Genomic DNA, 17,289 nt, shown 5'->3' with positions numbered 1-17,289 from the left:
ATGCCGATGCGGGGGGAACTGGCGTTTCATGGGGAGTTGTCTGAGCCTTCCAACCCCTTGCAGTGCCTGGTTTCCAAACAGATGTCCACTGCCCCTCTAAAAAGAAGGGAAAAGAGAAAGCACATCTCCCCCTCTTCAGAAAGCATGCCCGATTGGCAGGCTTTCAACCAGCATCTTTTCAGTGCCTTCATGGCCTACTCCTGCCTCCTTCTCTCCTAAGCCCTAGGCCCCTGCCTACAGATAAATTTCCGAGGGAAGAGGAGGTTTTCTGATTCCTGTGAGGAATCGCTTTCCTACAACTCCCAACTCTCTTCCTCTAGGGATCCATATCCCAAGGGTCAACAGTCACTGGACCCTGTTTCTCCAGTGGAAGGTCTGACCCTTCAGTGAGACAATTTGTAGGATGAAGGAGCACTTTAAATGGGATTCCTCAGAAATGTCTTGAGGTATAAAAGAGGCACTAACTCATTGAAATGGAAACCCCTAGCCCATCTGCTGTTCCTCCCATCCTCTCTGCCTTTTCTTTGGCATCTCTGAACCCTGCCTCAGCCTCCTACCCCACACAGACCAGATAGGCTTTACAAGGTTCCTGACACTGCCAAGCATCTGATTAAGTGCCTACCAACTGATCCAGACACTGTTTCTGTTGACACTGACAAAGCCACTAAACCCCTGCCTACTACCACCATTGTCCCAGCTGACAAGGACAGCAAGACAATGGAAAGATTAGGCAAAAAGATTTATACTTTTGCTATCCAGCTTTCAGAGCCACAAACTTGTCAGATCCACATGACCAAGTACACCTAATCTCTTTTTTACAGTCTGCTACCAAACATTTGGCAGATATCCAAGACTCCCCTGCCAAAACATCACTGTCCTCTCACCTGGCTCTCACATCCCAGGTCACCAGACACTTCAAGTGTAGCTATGATGCTGCTGAATCCTATGTTAGGTCATCAGTATCAGCATCTACCTTACGCAGATAGTCCTGGCTTCGCCTACAACCCCTGCCAGATGATTTCAGGGCAAAGCTTACTGACCCCCCCCCCCCCGCCGGACAATGCTGCACTTTTTGGTTCTAAGGTTGCTGACCTCTAAAGCTCTGCAGCTGATTAAAGAGATGCAGTACCTTAAACACTTACTGGTCTCACCAATCCCCAAGTTTCACAAGAACTATCCTTCCAAAACAGTTTATTAGGAAGTACTACCGGCCTGCTCCTCCTCCTAGACCTCAAGTCCACCAGAAAACAACCTTCTCTGCCTACAGCACAAACCGCCTCTAGCCAGAGAAATCCCTTTCAAGACAAGGCAGGTATCATCTGACTACCTGCCAGTCCTGCCTCACTCCCCACCTCCTACTGTACCTCTGTCTGCCTCCCTCTCATTGTCTCCCTCTTTGGGTCCTCCCTATCAAAGACAAGCAGGTCCTGTCCATCCTCCAAAATGGCTACTTCACATCATGACTTCCCCTCCCATATGGCGGGGCATTCTTCGACTCCCTACACAGCAGCTGCACCTCTTACAACCAGTACTGCAGACGCTGTTAAACCCAGGACACTAAAGTCCGTTCCCTCCTCTGCAAAAGGAAGAGGTTTCTAGTCGAGGCTCTTCCTGGTCCCCAGGAAGGACAGACTGTGGAGATGCATCCTAGACCTTTCCTACCTCAATGTCTTCCTGAAGGTTCCTACCTTCAAAATGCTTACCCTACCAGCCCTTCTCTTTCATTCTTTAGTTTTGATAATCCCACAGGGGGATTCATGGTTACAGTAGACATAAAAGATGGTTATCTCCCCATACCAATCAGGCCCTCCCACAGGAAATACTTAAGATTCTTGGTTGGCTCCTCTCACTGGCAGTTCTCTGCCTTGCCCTTCGGTCTTTCCACCGCACCCAGAGTCTTTACCATATGCTTAGCACCTGTGGTGGCTCAGTGCTGGACAAAGGGTCTACAGATATTCCCCTACCTGGACGACATGCTGATACAGGCTCCCAGCCAACAAGTACTGCAAGGGCACATCCACTTTGTGGTGACCTTGCTGCAGTCTCCATCTGCCAAAATCCCATCTTCAACCAAATCAGGACGTTGTGTTCTTAGGGTGCAGAAAGCACTCCGATCTCATGGAGGCATACCAACCACCTCCAAAAGGGAGCAAATTGTCAGAACATTTCCTCCAGGTACCTTAGTGAGTTGACTGCAAGGTGGTACCTCAAGCTTCTGGGCAACATGGCAGCCACTGTAACCATGCTTCCTTTAGCAAGGCTCCACATGAGGATGCTGCAGTGGTACTGCCACTCACTCTGGAAGCAAAACAACCAGCCTCTGGAGTACATTGTACCCCTTCTGCCCTGTCTAAAAAGGGAAATCCTATAGTGGTTGGATCAGGTACAGTGCAACCCAGGCCTCCCTCTCCAACCACTACAACCCACTCAGGTCATGCACACAGATGCCTCAGACCTCTGGTAACCCACCCTTGGACACAGGTGCAGGGCCTGTGGCCAAATCACCTAAAATCAGAACACATCAATGCCAGAGAAATGAGGGCAATTCTCCTAGCCCTCCAGGCATTTCAATCTTTCATTCTTCAGGGGATTCTTCTGATAAACACAGACAATACAACTGTACTGTGGTATATTGACAAACAGGGAGGGGACCAAGTCTTACCTCCTCTGCAGGTTAGCCCTTCTGGTATGGGAATTGGCTACCTCACAGGTAATCTCCCTACAGGCAACCTACATTCCCTCTCTACACAACAATCAGGCAGATTATTTGAGCATAACCAGCACAAACAACCACAAATGGATGTTGCACAGAGATGTCTTCCTGGATCTGGTCTGCAGGTGAGGTGTACCTCAGATAGACTTGTTTGCCTCCACCATCAACAGACAACTTCCTGGCTTTTGCACCGGAACACCAGAACCTCAGGTACTGGCAACAGATGCCTTCTCAATTTCATGGAAAGGGAAATATCTATATGCATTCCCCCCTTCCCACTTGTTCAGAAGGTCCTGCTAAAATTCAGCAGGACAACCCAAAAATCTTGTTGGTGACTCCCTACTGGCCCGGATGTAATTGGTTCCCCTTAAGCCTACATTTGTCCAAGGGAAATCACCACAAGTTACCCCCAGAGTGGACCTCCTCACACAGCACAAGGGGTCACTAATCTGTCTGCAGTGGCAGATGCTGCAACTTACTCTGTGGCTGATAGGATTCTAATCCCATTTAGACATCTTTACAATGAGGAAGGATTCTAATCCCATTTAGACATCTTTACAATGAGGAAGTGCTTAATGTCCTGCAGGAGGCCAGGAAACCTAATACTAGAAAATCATATCTTTCCAAGTGGAAACTATTCACTAATTAGTGTAATACGACAGCTGGATTTGCTTCTTAGCAAACCCTCCTCTAGTGCTGTCCTATTTGTGTGGGCTACTACAGTGCGGACTGGCTTATTCATCCATCAAAGCCCACCTTTCTTCTATTTCTGCCTGTCTGCATTTGGCACCCCCATTAGCATCCAGACTCCCTTGGAAACTTCCTCAAAGGGGTACTACACCTTAGCCACCCCCCCCCCCAGGAAACCTATCCCCCCTGCTTGGGAACTCAATTACATGCTAGAGAAGCTTATGCTACCTCCCTTTGAGCCAGCTACCAAAGCCTCTTTAAAGCAGTGTACTTGGAAAACTGTCCTTTTAGTGGCTCTAACCTCAGCCAGGAGAGTGTCCAAGCTCCAAGCCCTTATTGCTACTCCACCCTTTCTAGTTTTCCACAAATATAGTTGTCCTTAGGACAAATCCATCCTTCATGCCCAAGGTAGTTAACCTGTCCCTTAATCAGACCATTCAGCTTACCTGTTTTTTTCCCCTAACCCACAAGGAGACTGGGAGTTCTGCCTTCCCTGGATGTTCACAGGCAAAACAGATTCTACCTGCACAACAGCTCTACTTGATTCCTAAGTAGAATATTCTCTATCTATAAAGCCTAGCACTTGCTCCAAAAGTACTTTTTTACTTGATATAGCACTTTTATTATACTTAGTACCCCACCAGCCAAAAACCCCATTCGATCACCCACATCCCCCGGAGTCTTTTAAAGTCCTTGTCTATTCCTTCTAGCATGTCGAGGGATCAGTTGCTAGTGTCCTCTCCTGCTCATCTGGTGAATCTGGGAATATTGAGGCAATGTTACAATTGTCTCATGTACACGGACAACCCTCTCCTTCTCCCACAAAACACAAATACATGCGAGAGATGCAACTATATAGCCAAACTGGAGGCTGAGCTCTCTCAACATAGGACTGGTAAGACCAGACAGGAGGAGAAGGTAACCACACACACCACAAACCCAGTCTCACATAGTACTATCACAACTTCAAATCATACACATAAATACACAGACATATTCGGAGGCTCTGATCAAAAATCTACCAAAACAGCAGAGGCCACCAAAGCAGACACCCAAACAACTGCCACCTCAGGACACAACACATGCAACACATAGACCACATAGTCAGTGTGCCAAACAGTCACAGCCCTTAAGGCCAAACACAATGCCAGACACACTCGTCATTGGTGACTCCATAGTCAGACACACTGACGTCCCGCTCACCAGATTGAACAAGGAAAAGGTCACAGTAAGCTGCCTGTCGGGCGGTAGAATCCGCCACAACGCAAGCACTCGGGTCTCTCAACAGCAGGTACAAGTACGACTCTGTCATTGTCCACGCTGGTGTGAACGACCTAAGATGTACCTCCTTGGACTACATGAAAAGAGACATAGAGGAGCTCTCTGATTATGTAGCCCAGGCAGGTATGACCCTGACCTTGAGCAGTATCCTACCTTCACCAAGAATGATGCCACAATACAGAGACAAGATGATCAGCTTTAATAATTGGCTTAAACTCTGGTGTCATTCAAAGGGGATCCAATGTCTGTCTGCCTGGGATGACATGCTGGACAAGCCACGCTGCTTAAGGGACGGCTTGCACCTGTCACCCTGGGCTTCCGGATATTGGCAAAGGCTCTTGCCACCCCATAGTGCCTTTTTAGGCAAGGCTCAAATTCTAAACCTACCACCCTAGAACACAAAAAAGGAAAAAAAACTAAGGGTAATGCTGCTCAATGCCAGAAGTCTCAACCTCAAGATGCACGCACTCGAGGCCCTTCTCAGTATGGAGAACATCGATGTCTGTGCTGTGACTGAAACCTGGTTCAAGGCTCCCGAGAGCACCCCGGCACTATCAGGCTTTACCTCTTATCATGCGTTCCGGCCCCAAAATCCAGACAACACCAAGAAAGGAGGGGGGTGTCTATATTCATTAAGAACACCCACACCTCAAGGTTGGTGGCAACGCACAATGCATCGGAGACCATCCAGGTGCAACTAACCATAGGCAAGACTGCTCTGCAATTTGTAGCATGTTACAGGCCACCCTCTCAATCTCAGGAACCGCACATAGCTTTCCTGAAAACACTGGAAAGGATAAATGCATCTCCAAATACCATCATACTAGGTGATTTCAACTACCCGAATATAGACTGGGATCACTACTCTAGCCCCAGCAATCTAGCCCAAAGGTTCCTAGAGTTCATAAACTCAAATGCCATGGAACAACTAGTCACCATTCCCACAAGAGGAGATAACATACTAGATCTCATCATCACGAACATGGGGTCACAATGTTCAGCACCGGAAATATACCCTTCACTGGTGAGATCAGACCATAAACTAATCTCACTGGAAGTCCACATCCCGCCCCCACCTGAGATAAAGACCACAGTGAAGAACTTCTCAAAAGCCGACTTCACACTTCTAAAGGCTAGTGTGGTCTCTTTTATAGCCCCCGAGACTGCGGAAACCATTACTCAAGCCGCTGAATCACTTACAAATGCCTTCTGCCAGCACCTGCAGGACTGCATGGATCAGGCAATCCCAAACAAAACAAAGACTCTTTGTACCAAAGGCAAGCGTCCAGTTTGGTGGACCCCAGCCATAAACAAGCTCTACAACAAAAGGAGGAAGCTACTACAAGATGGAGCAAAATCCTTAACAGGGAAAACACCCTTGTTCACTATAAGTAAAAAAATTAAGATCTCTCAAAATCATTCAAGGCAAATTTTGAGAGAAAAGTCGCCAAGGACTCAAAGGACAATCATAAGGCCTTCTTTAGCTATGTTAGAAACCTGGGAGGAAACTCCCAGGTATGTTCAGAATTAGTTCGAAATGATGTAAAAATTACTGAACCTACAGACATTGCCAACATACTGGCTGACAGGTTCAGTGCAAACTCCCCCCCCCCCCCCAAAAGGTGAGATATCTATACCAGAGAATTATAGCCCCCCCAAACATCTCAAATGCTCAGGTGAGAACTGCTCTCTCCAAGGCAAAAAACACAGCATCCATGGGACCAGATGATGTCCCCAGATGTGTGCTCCACGAACTCAATGAGGAATTAAACCCGCAGTTAGGGCAGCTGTTTAATGTTAGCCTCACCTCCGGATACGTGCCTAAGGAGTGGCGTACGGCAACTGTGGTCCCACTTCACAAAGGAGGTGCCTCCACCGACCCGGGAAATTACCGTCCCATCAGCTTGACAAGCTTGATCTGCAAAGCTATGGAGAGGATCATAATTGAACTAATAAATAAAGACATAGGAGACTTGCAGACTTTGGATCCGACCCAGTTTGGCTTTGTCAAGGGCAGATCATGCCTTTTGAACCTGGTGGACTTTTTCGAAACAGTCACCAAGGCCATTGATGAGGGAAAGGCAGTCCACACAGCCTACCTCGACCTGGCAAAGGCTTTCGACACAATACCCCACTCAGGTATCATTGAAAAACTCATCAGCTTAAATGTAAACCCATACGTCACAAGATGGGTTGCAAATTGGCTAAGTGACAGAACCCACAGGGTCAGAGTTGCTGGCGCCATGTCAGACTCAAAGCCTGTCACAAGTGGTGTCCCACAGGGCTCAGTCCTGGGCCCTCTCCTGTTCAGCATCTACTTTTCAGAAGTACAAGCAAACACAGGAGGATTATGGCTGACAAAATTTGCAGATGACTGCAAATTGGGCGCCATAGTTGAGAACACATCTGACACAGATGTCCTTCAGAAGGGTCTTATAGAAACGGAAAACTGGTGCCAGAACCATGGCCTAAAGTTAAACGCCAAAAAATGCATAGTCATACCCTTCGGGAAAAACAAGGTTACCCCTAGCTACCATATAGGCGGCAACCCACTAAGCACAGAAGAGGTTATCAGGGATTTGGGTACCCAGGTTGACAGTAACCTTTCATTTGATACTCACGTTGCCAAAGTAGTTAGGAAGACCTTCTACATTGCCCACCTGATCATGAAGGGTTTCGCATCTAGATCAAGGGAAGTCATCGTCCCCCTGTACTCATCACTCATCAGGCTAATGATGGAGTACAATGCCCCATTCGGAATGTATCTGACACGACACCTGCAGCAACTGGAAAGGCCCCAAAAGTTCCTCATCAAAAGGATAAAGGGTCTCAAAAATATGTCCTATGCTGCCCGACTGAAGGAACTTCAGCTCTACTCAGTCGCTTACCGTCTGCTCAGAGGTGACCTGTGCCTGACATACAAGGCCATGTCAAACCCAGAATTGATGAACATGCTTCACCTCAAAAAATCTAGATCCCTCAGAACTACAAGGGCGGGAGACTTAAACCTTGACACGGTTATTAATAGGACGTGCTGGAGGGACAGATTCATCACCCAGAGACTCCCATTGCTGTGGAACAAAATCCCAGTACATGCGAGGCAGAGCACCTCGCTGGCTTTGTTCAAGAGAAATCTTGACCAATGGATGGGAGATCGCAGATATACCCCAGGGATTATCTGTGTCACTGCTGGACAGAGGCACAGCAAAATAATGGGCATAGTATCCTCCAAACTAAAGGGGTGGCGAAAGCCACAAAACTCTGGCTAGGCTTATAAATGCCCTTGGGCAGATAGCCTAGTATGAACCTATGAACACCAAGTTTATCAGACTGACCAGCTCTTCATATCCTTTCACCCCAGGGCTCTGGGGAAGGCTGTTACCAAGCAGACTAGTTCTACTTGGATCTCAAAAGCCATTACCTTCTGCTACCATTTCCATGGTAAGACCCTGCAAGGGACAGTGAAAGCCCATTCCACAAGAGCAGTGGCATCTGCAGGAGCCTTCAAGGATTTAGACACCTCTTCTATCCTGGAAGCTACTACTTGGTGCTCAGTCCACACCTTCACCAAGCAAGTACAAGCTTGACCTCATCTCCAGGTCCAGGGGAGGGTTCGCCAGGGCTCTCCTGCATGGATTCCTGGAATCTGTCTCTAGACTACCACCCCAACCTCAGTGAGCTTCGGCACTCGCCCATATGCAGAATACTGCAACATTGGAAATAGACGTAGAAAAGTTGTGTAAAATCTTACTAACCGTAGATGTTCTTCTCTTCCATGTTGCAGTATTCCTTCCCACCCTTCTTCCCCTCTTATCAATTAACTTCCCTTTCTGGATGGCAGTGATATCCAATTGCCCTTACAGGGCTGGCTTCGACTGGGGCTATCGTTCTGAGGGCTGGTGCGTGCAGTCACCTTTGTGGCCCACAAAATCTTTTCCATATCTGACGCACCATAGAGGGACTAAAAGGTTTTGGATATTGGCCGTACATGCGCAAGATTGATGGAGTTAAACTCTTGCAGAATATTGCATATATATATAATATCTTTTTTTTTTTTTTTTGAGGGGGGGTTATGGCCCATCCTCAAGCTGGTCAAGGAGCTCTCAAAAGGCGTGTTGCACTTCTTTCCTCCTCTGAGAAGCTGTTCCCTTTCATGGGATGTGAATGTTAAAAGTGACGCACTTGCCCATTTGCAGTTTGTGCATAGTGTTAGTAAAATTCATTTATTGGAAAACCAATTACCTTTGCACATTGCATCTCTGTATTTTGGGGCCTTGTATATAGGGAGCTCCATTTCACAAGAAACTGATCTTGATCAGCTCCTATTACCTTCTGAAGGTGGTTTCAAAATTCCCTTGCAGAATCTCCTTTGTGTTGGGAATAGAGGGGCTTGTGGTTGAGATTGCCAGCTGCTTTATTGGTCTCTTAATCAGACAGTTTATTTGCTAATTAATACTGCATTTCAAGACCGCACTGTACTGGTTAGAAGCTGCCTCCAACATTTGCTGCAAGAATGTCACCCTGGTAGGCACCTCTGCTATGGGCATCTGGTCTTCAGTGTAACCTACATAAGCTATTATTTTGAGTGACTTTGTGAACTGAGCTTCATTTTATAAACACCACTTAGGGCTTCTGCTTTTTCAACTTTGCACTCGTGATACCCTTGGTTTGTTTTCAACCCAGTCAAGTTTCCATGATAGAAGTTTTTTGTAGATGTAACTGTTTGCAGGGGTGGATGTATAGGTATGCTTGGAGATGAATATGTTTAAATCACAGCATGCTTCAGAATGCAGGTGAGGACCACCCTAAATGTGCTGTGGTGATTGGCAAGATGTGTCCAGGGTTATCTTGTAGAGCAGCTGCTATGATCAGATTGACCTTTTTATGGCATATTTGTGTGTACTACTTATAGAGGTGGTTAAATACAGCTGTTAGTGTAACAGTTTCTGATCAGCATTGTTAGGTGACACCAGAAAAAGCCTCTTAAGAAGTCCAAAGTCACTTTTTTATTATGTGTTAAATAGTAGTAACAGGATTTTATTTCCTGTTTTTTTAGAACAAAAGTGCGTTCTTATGTGGTGTTATGAAAACATACCGACAGAGAGAAAAACAAGGAAGCAAGGTGCAGGAATCAACAAAGGGTCCCGATGAAACAAAAATAAAGGTAATAAGACACATGGATTTCTTGATGTTTTATAGCAGTACTAAACATTTTAAGCACTCCTATTTGAATGAAAACCTTTTTTAAAGTTCTAGTTTTTATGAAATGTGTATTTCTACACTAGTTATAGTAACACACATCGCTGCAGTGTGAGCTTCTGTGCAGGCAGCATGCAGTTGAGAAACTTCATATTGAGCTTATGACGAGCACTGCTGTAACTTTATAGTTGCATTAATAGGATGTACTTCAAATGTATAGTTTGGCATTGATCAACACTAATGACATTCCAGAAATACAATACAACTCTCGTGCAGTTACAATGCGTGTTAAAGAAAGGGCTGTTTTGTACCACGAGCCTGAAACCAAAATCTGCCTTTTTTCTTGCTAACAACGTGGGTGGACTTTTTTTTGTAAATTCAGCACTACAGCTACAAATATTGCTTTCAATATCATGTTTAGCAAGCATTACTTCCTCCAGAGTGGAAGTTACAAGAGAAGTAACTGACCTTCCGGAGGTGGTGCACTGTCCACTGCACAGCACTCTTAAGCTGTTATTCCCATGTAGCTTCCACTTGGGAAGGAATTATTGTACTTGTTTGGCTTTCTGTTAAGTTGTTTATTTTTATATATATTTGCACTTTTTCTTAATATATTTTGATGTAAAATGCTTCCTTTGCCTATTGCTTCATGTAGCATATGTATTGTTGTTGTATTTTGCATCCAAAAGATGTAGTATTTAGTAATGGGTACACAAGTGCAGACAGTCCTATTTATGTCTCACACATGCACACACAGCTGAGTGCAGAGACATGCAGGTTTTCACATACATAGATGCAGGGAGAGACTGACGTGCATGTTTCCAGCTATTACAAACATTTGTCTGTGTACACCTCAAATGTCATAATGAAGTAAAATGAATAAAGAAGTGTAGTATAAAAAAATAATACAATGAAAAACATTAACCCCCCACACAGTTTGTTGTAAGTGTTGTTGGTGCTGTAGTGATTTCCATTGGTCATTCCACCCTCCCATGCTCACTAAACACTGCTTTGAATAGCCATGTTAAGGGAAATTGAGGAGTAGGTCTTTGTGACTGCTGCTGTAGTCAATTTCATTAGTCCAGCTTTTTTGTTAACTGTCATTAACTACTGATCCAATGTCCAAGTCCAAGCCAGCCTTTGGGTTATCTGAATCATCTTGATCTGACGTCATCGCCTTTAGAATGTGTGAATCATGGCTCTGACTCTTGCCCTACCCATAAGCTCCCTCTTCCTTCAAATACATCAGATCTGGTTTGCCTCCTGATCAAGAAGGTCATGGTTTTGAGGCTCTCCGATGTCCTTCTGGTCTCGTGTTGCAGTTTTCTTACTGTGGGATCCTCTGCCTCAGGTGACTTAAACGTCCGCTCCTATACAAAAGTTTAAACTTGGTTGCTGCTAGTGCGTGGGACGTCACACACAGGGCCATAAACCAGGGGCCTTAAATGTGATGGGGCCTTAAATGTGATGTCAGCATGCACAGACCTTTTCTGCTGCAGTCGAATGTCAGATCGAACGCTTCACTCTTCTCCTTCGACGTCTAAAGCTAAGTACCTTGTTTGGGAATTCTTTCTAATTTTTTTATTTGAGCTTGGTTTTAGTCTGTTCTTAGTCGATGTCCACTAAGAAAGGTAAATGCAAATGCGGACGTGAAATCCTACATAAAGACACATGATCGTTGTGTATTCTGTTTAGGCCGAGATCATACCTCCTGTGCTGTCTGCCAGTCCTTTGTCCCCAAAACACTCAGAAGCTGTCTGGCTGCTTTCAGTTTGTATTTGGACAATCAGTGGTTAAAAAAGCTGATAAGAATGGATCCGGAGTCGGCCGCCCAGGTGGAACTGCCAAGAAAAATGGCCAAAGTTTCAAGGCCTACCACTTCTGTCCCACCATCGTCAGCTCATCTGCCACTAATATAGGGGTTGAGGGATGTCAGCTAGAGCTGTCTACCTCTGCATCTACCTTCGAGGAAGCTGTTTCTGAAGTACCGGCTGGCACATCTGCGGAGGATGTTCCGACATCTGTTACTACTGAAGTCTAGGGGGAACCAGGCTCCGCCAGATGACCGTCTTTGACCCAGGACTCTAATCATTACACCTTAGGGCAGACCCCTGAAGCTAGGCCCACAGCCTTTCCTAAAGCAACTCCCTTAAGAGGCAAAAGACAAAACATTTGTCTGCTTCTTAACTGGCAGTCCTTCACTCAGTCCTTGATGCAAGCCTTTGTCCCACAGGCCCTTGGCCTCCTCTGCTCCCACTGTACCTGTACTTAATCCAAGACCTGCCTCCGCTACATCTATTCTTTCTTCCTTTTACTCAAGAAGAAAAAAAAGCCTTATTCTCTTCCTCCGTCTGTCAACATACTCCTCCCAAATAGCCTCCCCCTTGGGATGCTACTTCCCTGATGAGGATTCTGTAGAGGGAGACTCCCTTCCAGAGGACATTACATTTGGAGAGACTATAACAAAAATGAGGAAGTATTTTAAATGGGCTACTACCCAGATAACAGAAACTCAAAGGTATTTTGAGCTGCTGCAGGTCGAATCACCCTCTTGTCAGCCATCCCACCAGTGATTCCTGCATACTTGCATTTGCATCAGTCTAAAAAAACCCTGGCTCTCAACCACCTGCTCCCAAGAGACCTGATTATTTCTACAAGTTCCCTGACTACTGCAAATTTCTACTGAAGGCCCCTTTAGCAGACCCCACAGTGTGATGGCTGTAGCTCCAGACAAGCAGTCTCCAAGTATTCCTTCCTCATCACTCTGTCAGACAAGGATAGCAAGATAATGAACAGGCTGGGGAAAAAGATCTACAACATTTAGGGCTATTAATTACCAAACCCATATGGTAAAATATGCCGTAGATTTAGTATCCCAAGCTATAAACCCTACTGTTCTCCTTGCCTGATTCTCCTAATAAGGCCGATATAGCTTCTAAACTTTCCCTGGCTTTTCAAGTTGCTAGGCAGTCTGTTAGATGCAATTATGATGCAGCAAAGGCCAGATCTGCTGCATCTGGATCACAGATTCTACTAGCTTAGGCTCAGCCACTACCTGAAGACTTCATATCCAAAATTCTGGATGCTGCACTAGACCATAACCTTCTGTTTGGGAAACAGTATGCAGAACTGTTTAAGAAGCTACAGGTGAAGAGCAAGGAACTCCAGGATATCAAACACCTGCTTGTCTTCCCAGTACCAAAATATTACAGGAATTACCCTGCAAAAACTACCTATGTCAAGAGAGCGCCCCCCCCCCCACTACTCCTTCAAACTTCCAGACATAGGAAAGGAACAAGGAGGCAGCCCTGTTCCAGGACAGCCCCTTTTCAGCCCACCCACAAACGACCCTCTCAGGACAGAAATAACATCAATGCGTGACTGCCTAGATCACCTCCACCTCTCATCCTGCCTCTCACTGTCTGCCCCTCTGGAAAGAAGTCACCTCAGACCGTTGGGTTCTGGTAACAGTGGAAAAAGGATATTTTCTGTCTCTGGAGGAAAAACCCAGACCTCTGGGCATTCTCTTCCCCCCCCAAAAACCAGCTTCACCTCGTCCCTCATGTTATCCAGGATCTTTTTACACAGGGAACCATAGAACTGATTTCCACCAGGGCAAGAAGGAAAATGTTTCTATTCCAGGTAATTCCTGGTAGCAAACAAGGATGGCCCTTGGAGGCCAATCCTGGATTTATCCTTAAATATCTTCCTGAAAGTCCCCACTTTCAGAATGCTATCCCTCCAAAACCTGCTTCCACTATTGCCACTCAAGGCTTTCGCGGCCAGTTTGGACAAGGAGGCTTACCTCCATATTCCCATCCATTCAAACCACGGGAAGTACCTAATTTTTCCTGGACCCTGTTCACACTTTCAATTTACTGCCTTGCTCTTTTTTTTTATCCACTGCACCAAGAGTCTTCAAGTGCCTAGCTCCTGCCATAGCCTACTGCAGAACCAACTGCATTCAAATCTACCCCTGCCTGGATGACATTCTCATTCTTGCAGAAGTGGAAAGATGCCCTCAAATATCTGTTCTCCATGTCTCTGCTCCAGGGGTTTGGATTCGCACCTAACCTCACCAAATCATCCCTCTCTCCAGCACAAGACAAAAATTTCCTGGGATGCAGGATACGGACCTATCTGAAGGCTTTTCTCCCTCAAGACAAAGTAATTTCCCTGATCAGCCACTTCCAGAACCTCCTCCAGGTCAACCACTTGTCAGCCAGGCATTTAATGTGCCTACGGGGCCTTATGGCAGCCACAGTACCTATGCTGTCACTAGCCAGGATGCACATATGAAAGTTACAATGGTATCTAAAGAATGTGGTCCCAACACAGCCACTATCCTTCCTGCCTTGGTTAAAAGCAGAATTGAAGTGGTGGATTCAATGGATACAACTGAACCCAGGCCTGCCCCTCCATCCCTACCCACCACACCAACTGAGCACAATCCACACACATGCTTCAGATTTGGGCTGGGGAGCTACCACGAATGGACTCAGAATGGACTCAGAAGTACAAGCCCCAGATCTAGAGCAGGATTTGCAAAGGCAATCCTACAAGTTTTTCTGGAATCTGCTACCTAATCCTCCACCCTTCATCCTCCTCAAACTCTGGTGCTCTCCCACAGTAAGAATACAGCAACTTGAGAATAGGACATAGAATAGTTGTGTAAAATCTTACCATAACCAAAGATGTCCTTCTCTTCCATGTTGCGGTATTCCTTCCCTCCCACCTATCCCCCAGCATTACCTTTTTCTTGTTTGTGGAGCATCATGAGGCACTGCCTAGACTGTGGTTACACTGAGCAGTCAGTTACATTTGACTGGTCTAGACGGCATCTTTTGGCACTACCTAGACTACTGTTCGACTGGGCAGTTAAATGTTCATGTTACCCTGCTGCAGTCATCACACTTGGGTTATCCTGTCGTCAGGCGGTCCCGCAGTCAGCCTGAATTCCAAAGTCCTGGTCCGACATCGGTTGCTGTTGCTTCTTCCCTGACGTCAGTGTGCCAGGGGTATATGAGGCATCCAACGCCATTTTGTTCGGTCTTTCTTGCCGCGCGGTGCCCAAAGCAGAAGCAGTTTGCAAGTGCCGGTCGGCATCTGAGATTTTCGAATCGAGTTTCAGTCCGAAGTCATCAAAGCTAAGTACCCCGTTGGAGAACCTTTTCTTGCCTCAGTCCGATGTCAGAAAAAATTAAGTTGCATTTCTTGTGGGAAGCAAATACCTCATAAGGACTTTCATTCTTATTGTATACCTTGCCTAGGCCCAGACCACGACGTCACTGGTTGTCTGTTTTGTGCTAGGTTCAATAAGCGAACTATAAAGCGACGCTTTGATTTTGCACGACACTACGGTAGGAAATTTTAATTACACTATGCCTTCGGAGCAACCGCCTACCGGCGTGCATAAAAAGCGCAAAGATAAAGACAGGCAGCCTAGATCCAAGCCAGACTCAGAGGCCTCGGATGGGCCGGTTGCCGGTCCTCTGGTCTTCAGGGAGGCGCCTACGCAGCCCCTGTCTACCGCAGAATTGGAACCCCAGACAGCTTCGGATTCTCTAGCAGAGCGTTCTAGGCTGACACAGCCATTTTCTTTTGTCCCTACCGATGACATTGCAGAAGAAGCCGGTGCTGTAGCAACACCTTCGGTTTCAGAAGGTGTCTTCAGACAGACTACTCTAATCATAAAATGTTATGCTAAGCTTAAGACTCCTCTAAAACCAAAAAAGACTGCACTTCAGTCTCCAGTTCAAGGCCCCATGCCTAAGAAACAGATGCTTAAAATGGCTGAAGATTTGATTTCTTTAATCAGGGGTTCCCAACCCCCCCCCCCCCCACCCCCCGACAAAAGGCCTAGACAAGCGGAGGATTATGCCTCCTCTGATCAAGTGTCTATTTCCTCAGGCTCCTCTGAGGAACAGGATTATTCCTTTCCCCCTTATGAAGATTCTGATGCTGAAGATTCCATTCCCTCAGCTTCTCCCCCCTGAAGACTATTCCTTTGGGGAAACCTTACCATACCATGAGGGAACATTTCCACTGGGAAGGTCAGGACTACTCCAACTCAAAGAAAAGGCTCCGAGAGTTTCTTTTACTTCCCCCATAACAGACCACTTCTATCCCCCCAGTTTTAGACATTGTGGATGATGTTTATTTAGAATCTAGTCTAAATCCATATTCTCTGCCTCCTGCTCCAGCCAAACCAGAAAGATACTATAGAGTGCCTGACTCGCACAAATTCCTTTACAAAAGCCCTGTTGCTGATCCATAGACAATCTCCCAGGTTCCCAAAGGGTCTAAGGCTTCTATGGCCAAAAATCCTGTACCCTCTGAAAGTGACTCCAGAGCACTAGATAGGTGGGGGAAGAAGGTTTACACCTCAGCTACTTTGGCTATGAGCACTAAATTGTCACTTTCACATGCTTAAATACTAGCAATTCCTAATGTCTCAAATAAAACAAAAGATGAGCACGTACCCTCAACAGTCTGAATTCAAGGAAATGCAGGATCTGTTGCATGCAGCTGAACAGGTGGGCAAACATACTTTACAATGTGGATTTGATTCCTTGGAAGCTTCCTGTAGAGCAGCTGTTACTGGGTCTGTTATACGTAGGCATGCTTGGTTAAAGGAACAAACTCTGCCTGATCACGTTAAAGCAAAGTTACTAGATGCACCCTTACAGCAGGATGTCTTATTTGGGGGTTAAAGCAGAAGAGGTTTTAAAGAAAATGGAGGATAAGGCAAAATCTATGCAGACGGTCAAAGATTTCTTACAGGTACAGCCCCCACACTTCAGCAGAAATTGGCCAACAAAAAATCTGTCCTTTCCAGCTTCTGACAGACCACAGAGGGGTAAATACAGGCGCCCAAGGGGCAGAGGACAAGCGCAAATCCCTTACAAACCTCGCCAATGGGGCACTGCAACACAGAAGGGAGGAGAAGACAGGTCCCAAACTGCTAGAAGGCAAACACAATGACTTAAAACTCAAACTGCCAAGCAAAACTCTCTTGGCAGCTCCCTTGGGAGGAAAATTAGCACTTTTTGCAGACAACTGGCACATCGTCACAAAGGACAAATGGGTCCTAGACATTATCTCACAAGGATACAGATTCCATTTCCACACCTTGCCAAGGATAAAAGGCATGCCAAACCTGCCACAATCAATGGGCAGAGGCACAAAAACAAATTACAGCTCTCATGGACATGAGCCATTCAACTGGTACCTACACAGGAGCAAGGCCAAGGATTTTACTCAAGGCTCTTTCTAGTCCCCAGAAAGGACAATGCTTGGAGACCCATTTTGGACCTTTCAATTCTAAGCACCTTCTTGCAAGTACCCAAATTCAAGATGCTAACACTACAGCAGCTTCTTCCCATGTTGGGCAAGAAAGCTTGGCT

The 17,289-nt window shown here is 46.1% G+C and overlaps 1 protein-coding gene across 1 annotated transcript in view; it reads left to right on the top strand.

Annotated features, from left to right (window-relative positions):
• Window positions 1–17,289, top strand: part of HNRNPR (heterogeneous nuclear ribonucleoprotein R) — a 1,454,575-nt gene that overhangs the window by 637,582 nt on the left and 799,704 nt on the right. Inside the window, exon 4 of the mRNA XM_044060074.1 lies at window positions 9,741–9,848. Within this exon, the coding sequence (XP_043916009.1) occupies window positions 9,741–9,848 (108 nt within the window). The remainder of the gene's footprint in view (window positions 1–9,740; window positions 9,849–17,289) is intronic.

This window comes from Protopterus annectens, chromosome 1.part2 (assembly GCF_019279795.1).
Source record: "Protopterus annectens isolate FY-2018-M chromosome 1.part2, PAN1.0, whole genome shotgun sequence".
NCBI classification, from domain to species: Eukaryota; Metazoa; Chordata; order Ceratodontiformes; family Protopteridae; genus Protopterus; species Protopterus annectens.
This window is presented reverse-complemented; position numbering and strand designations above follow the sequence as displayed.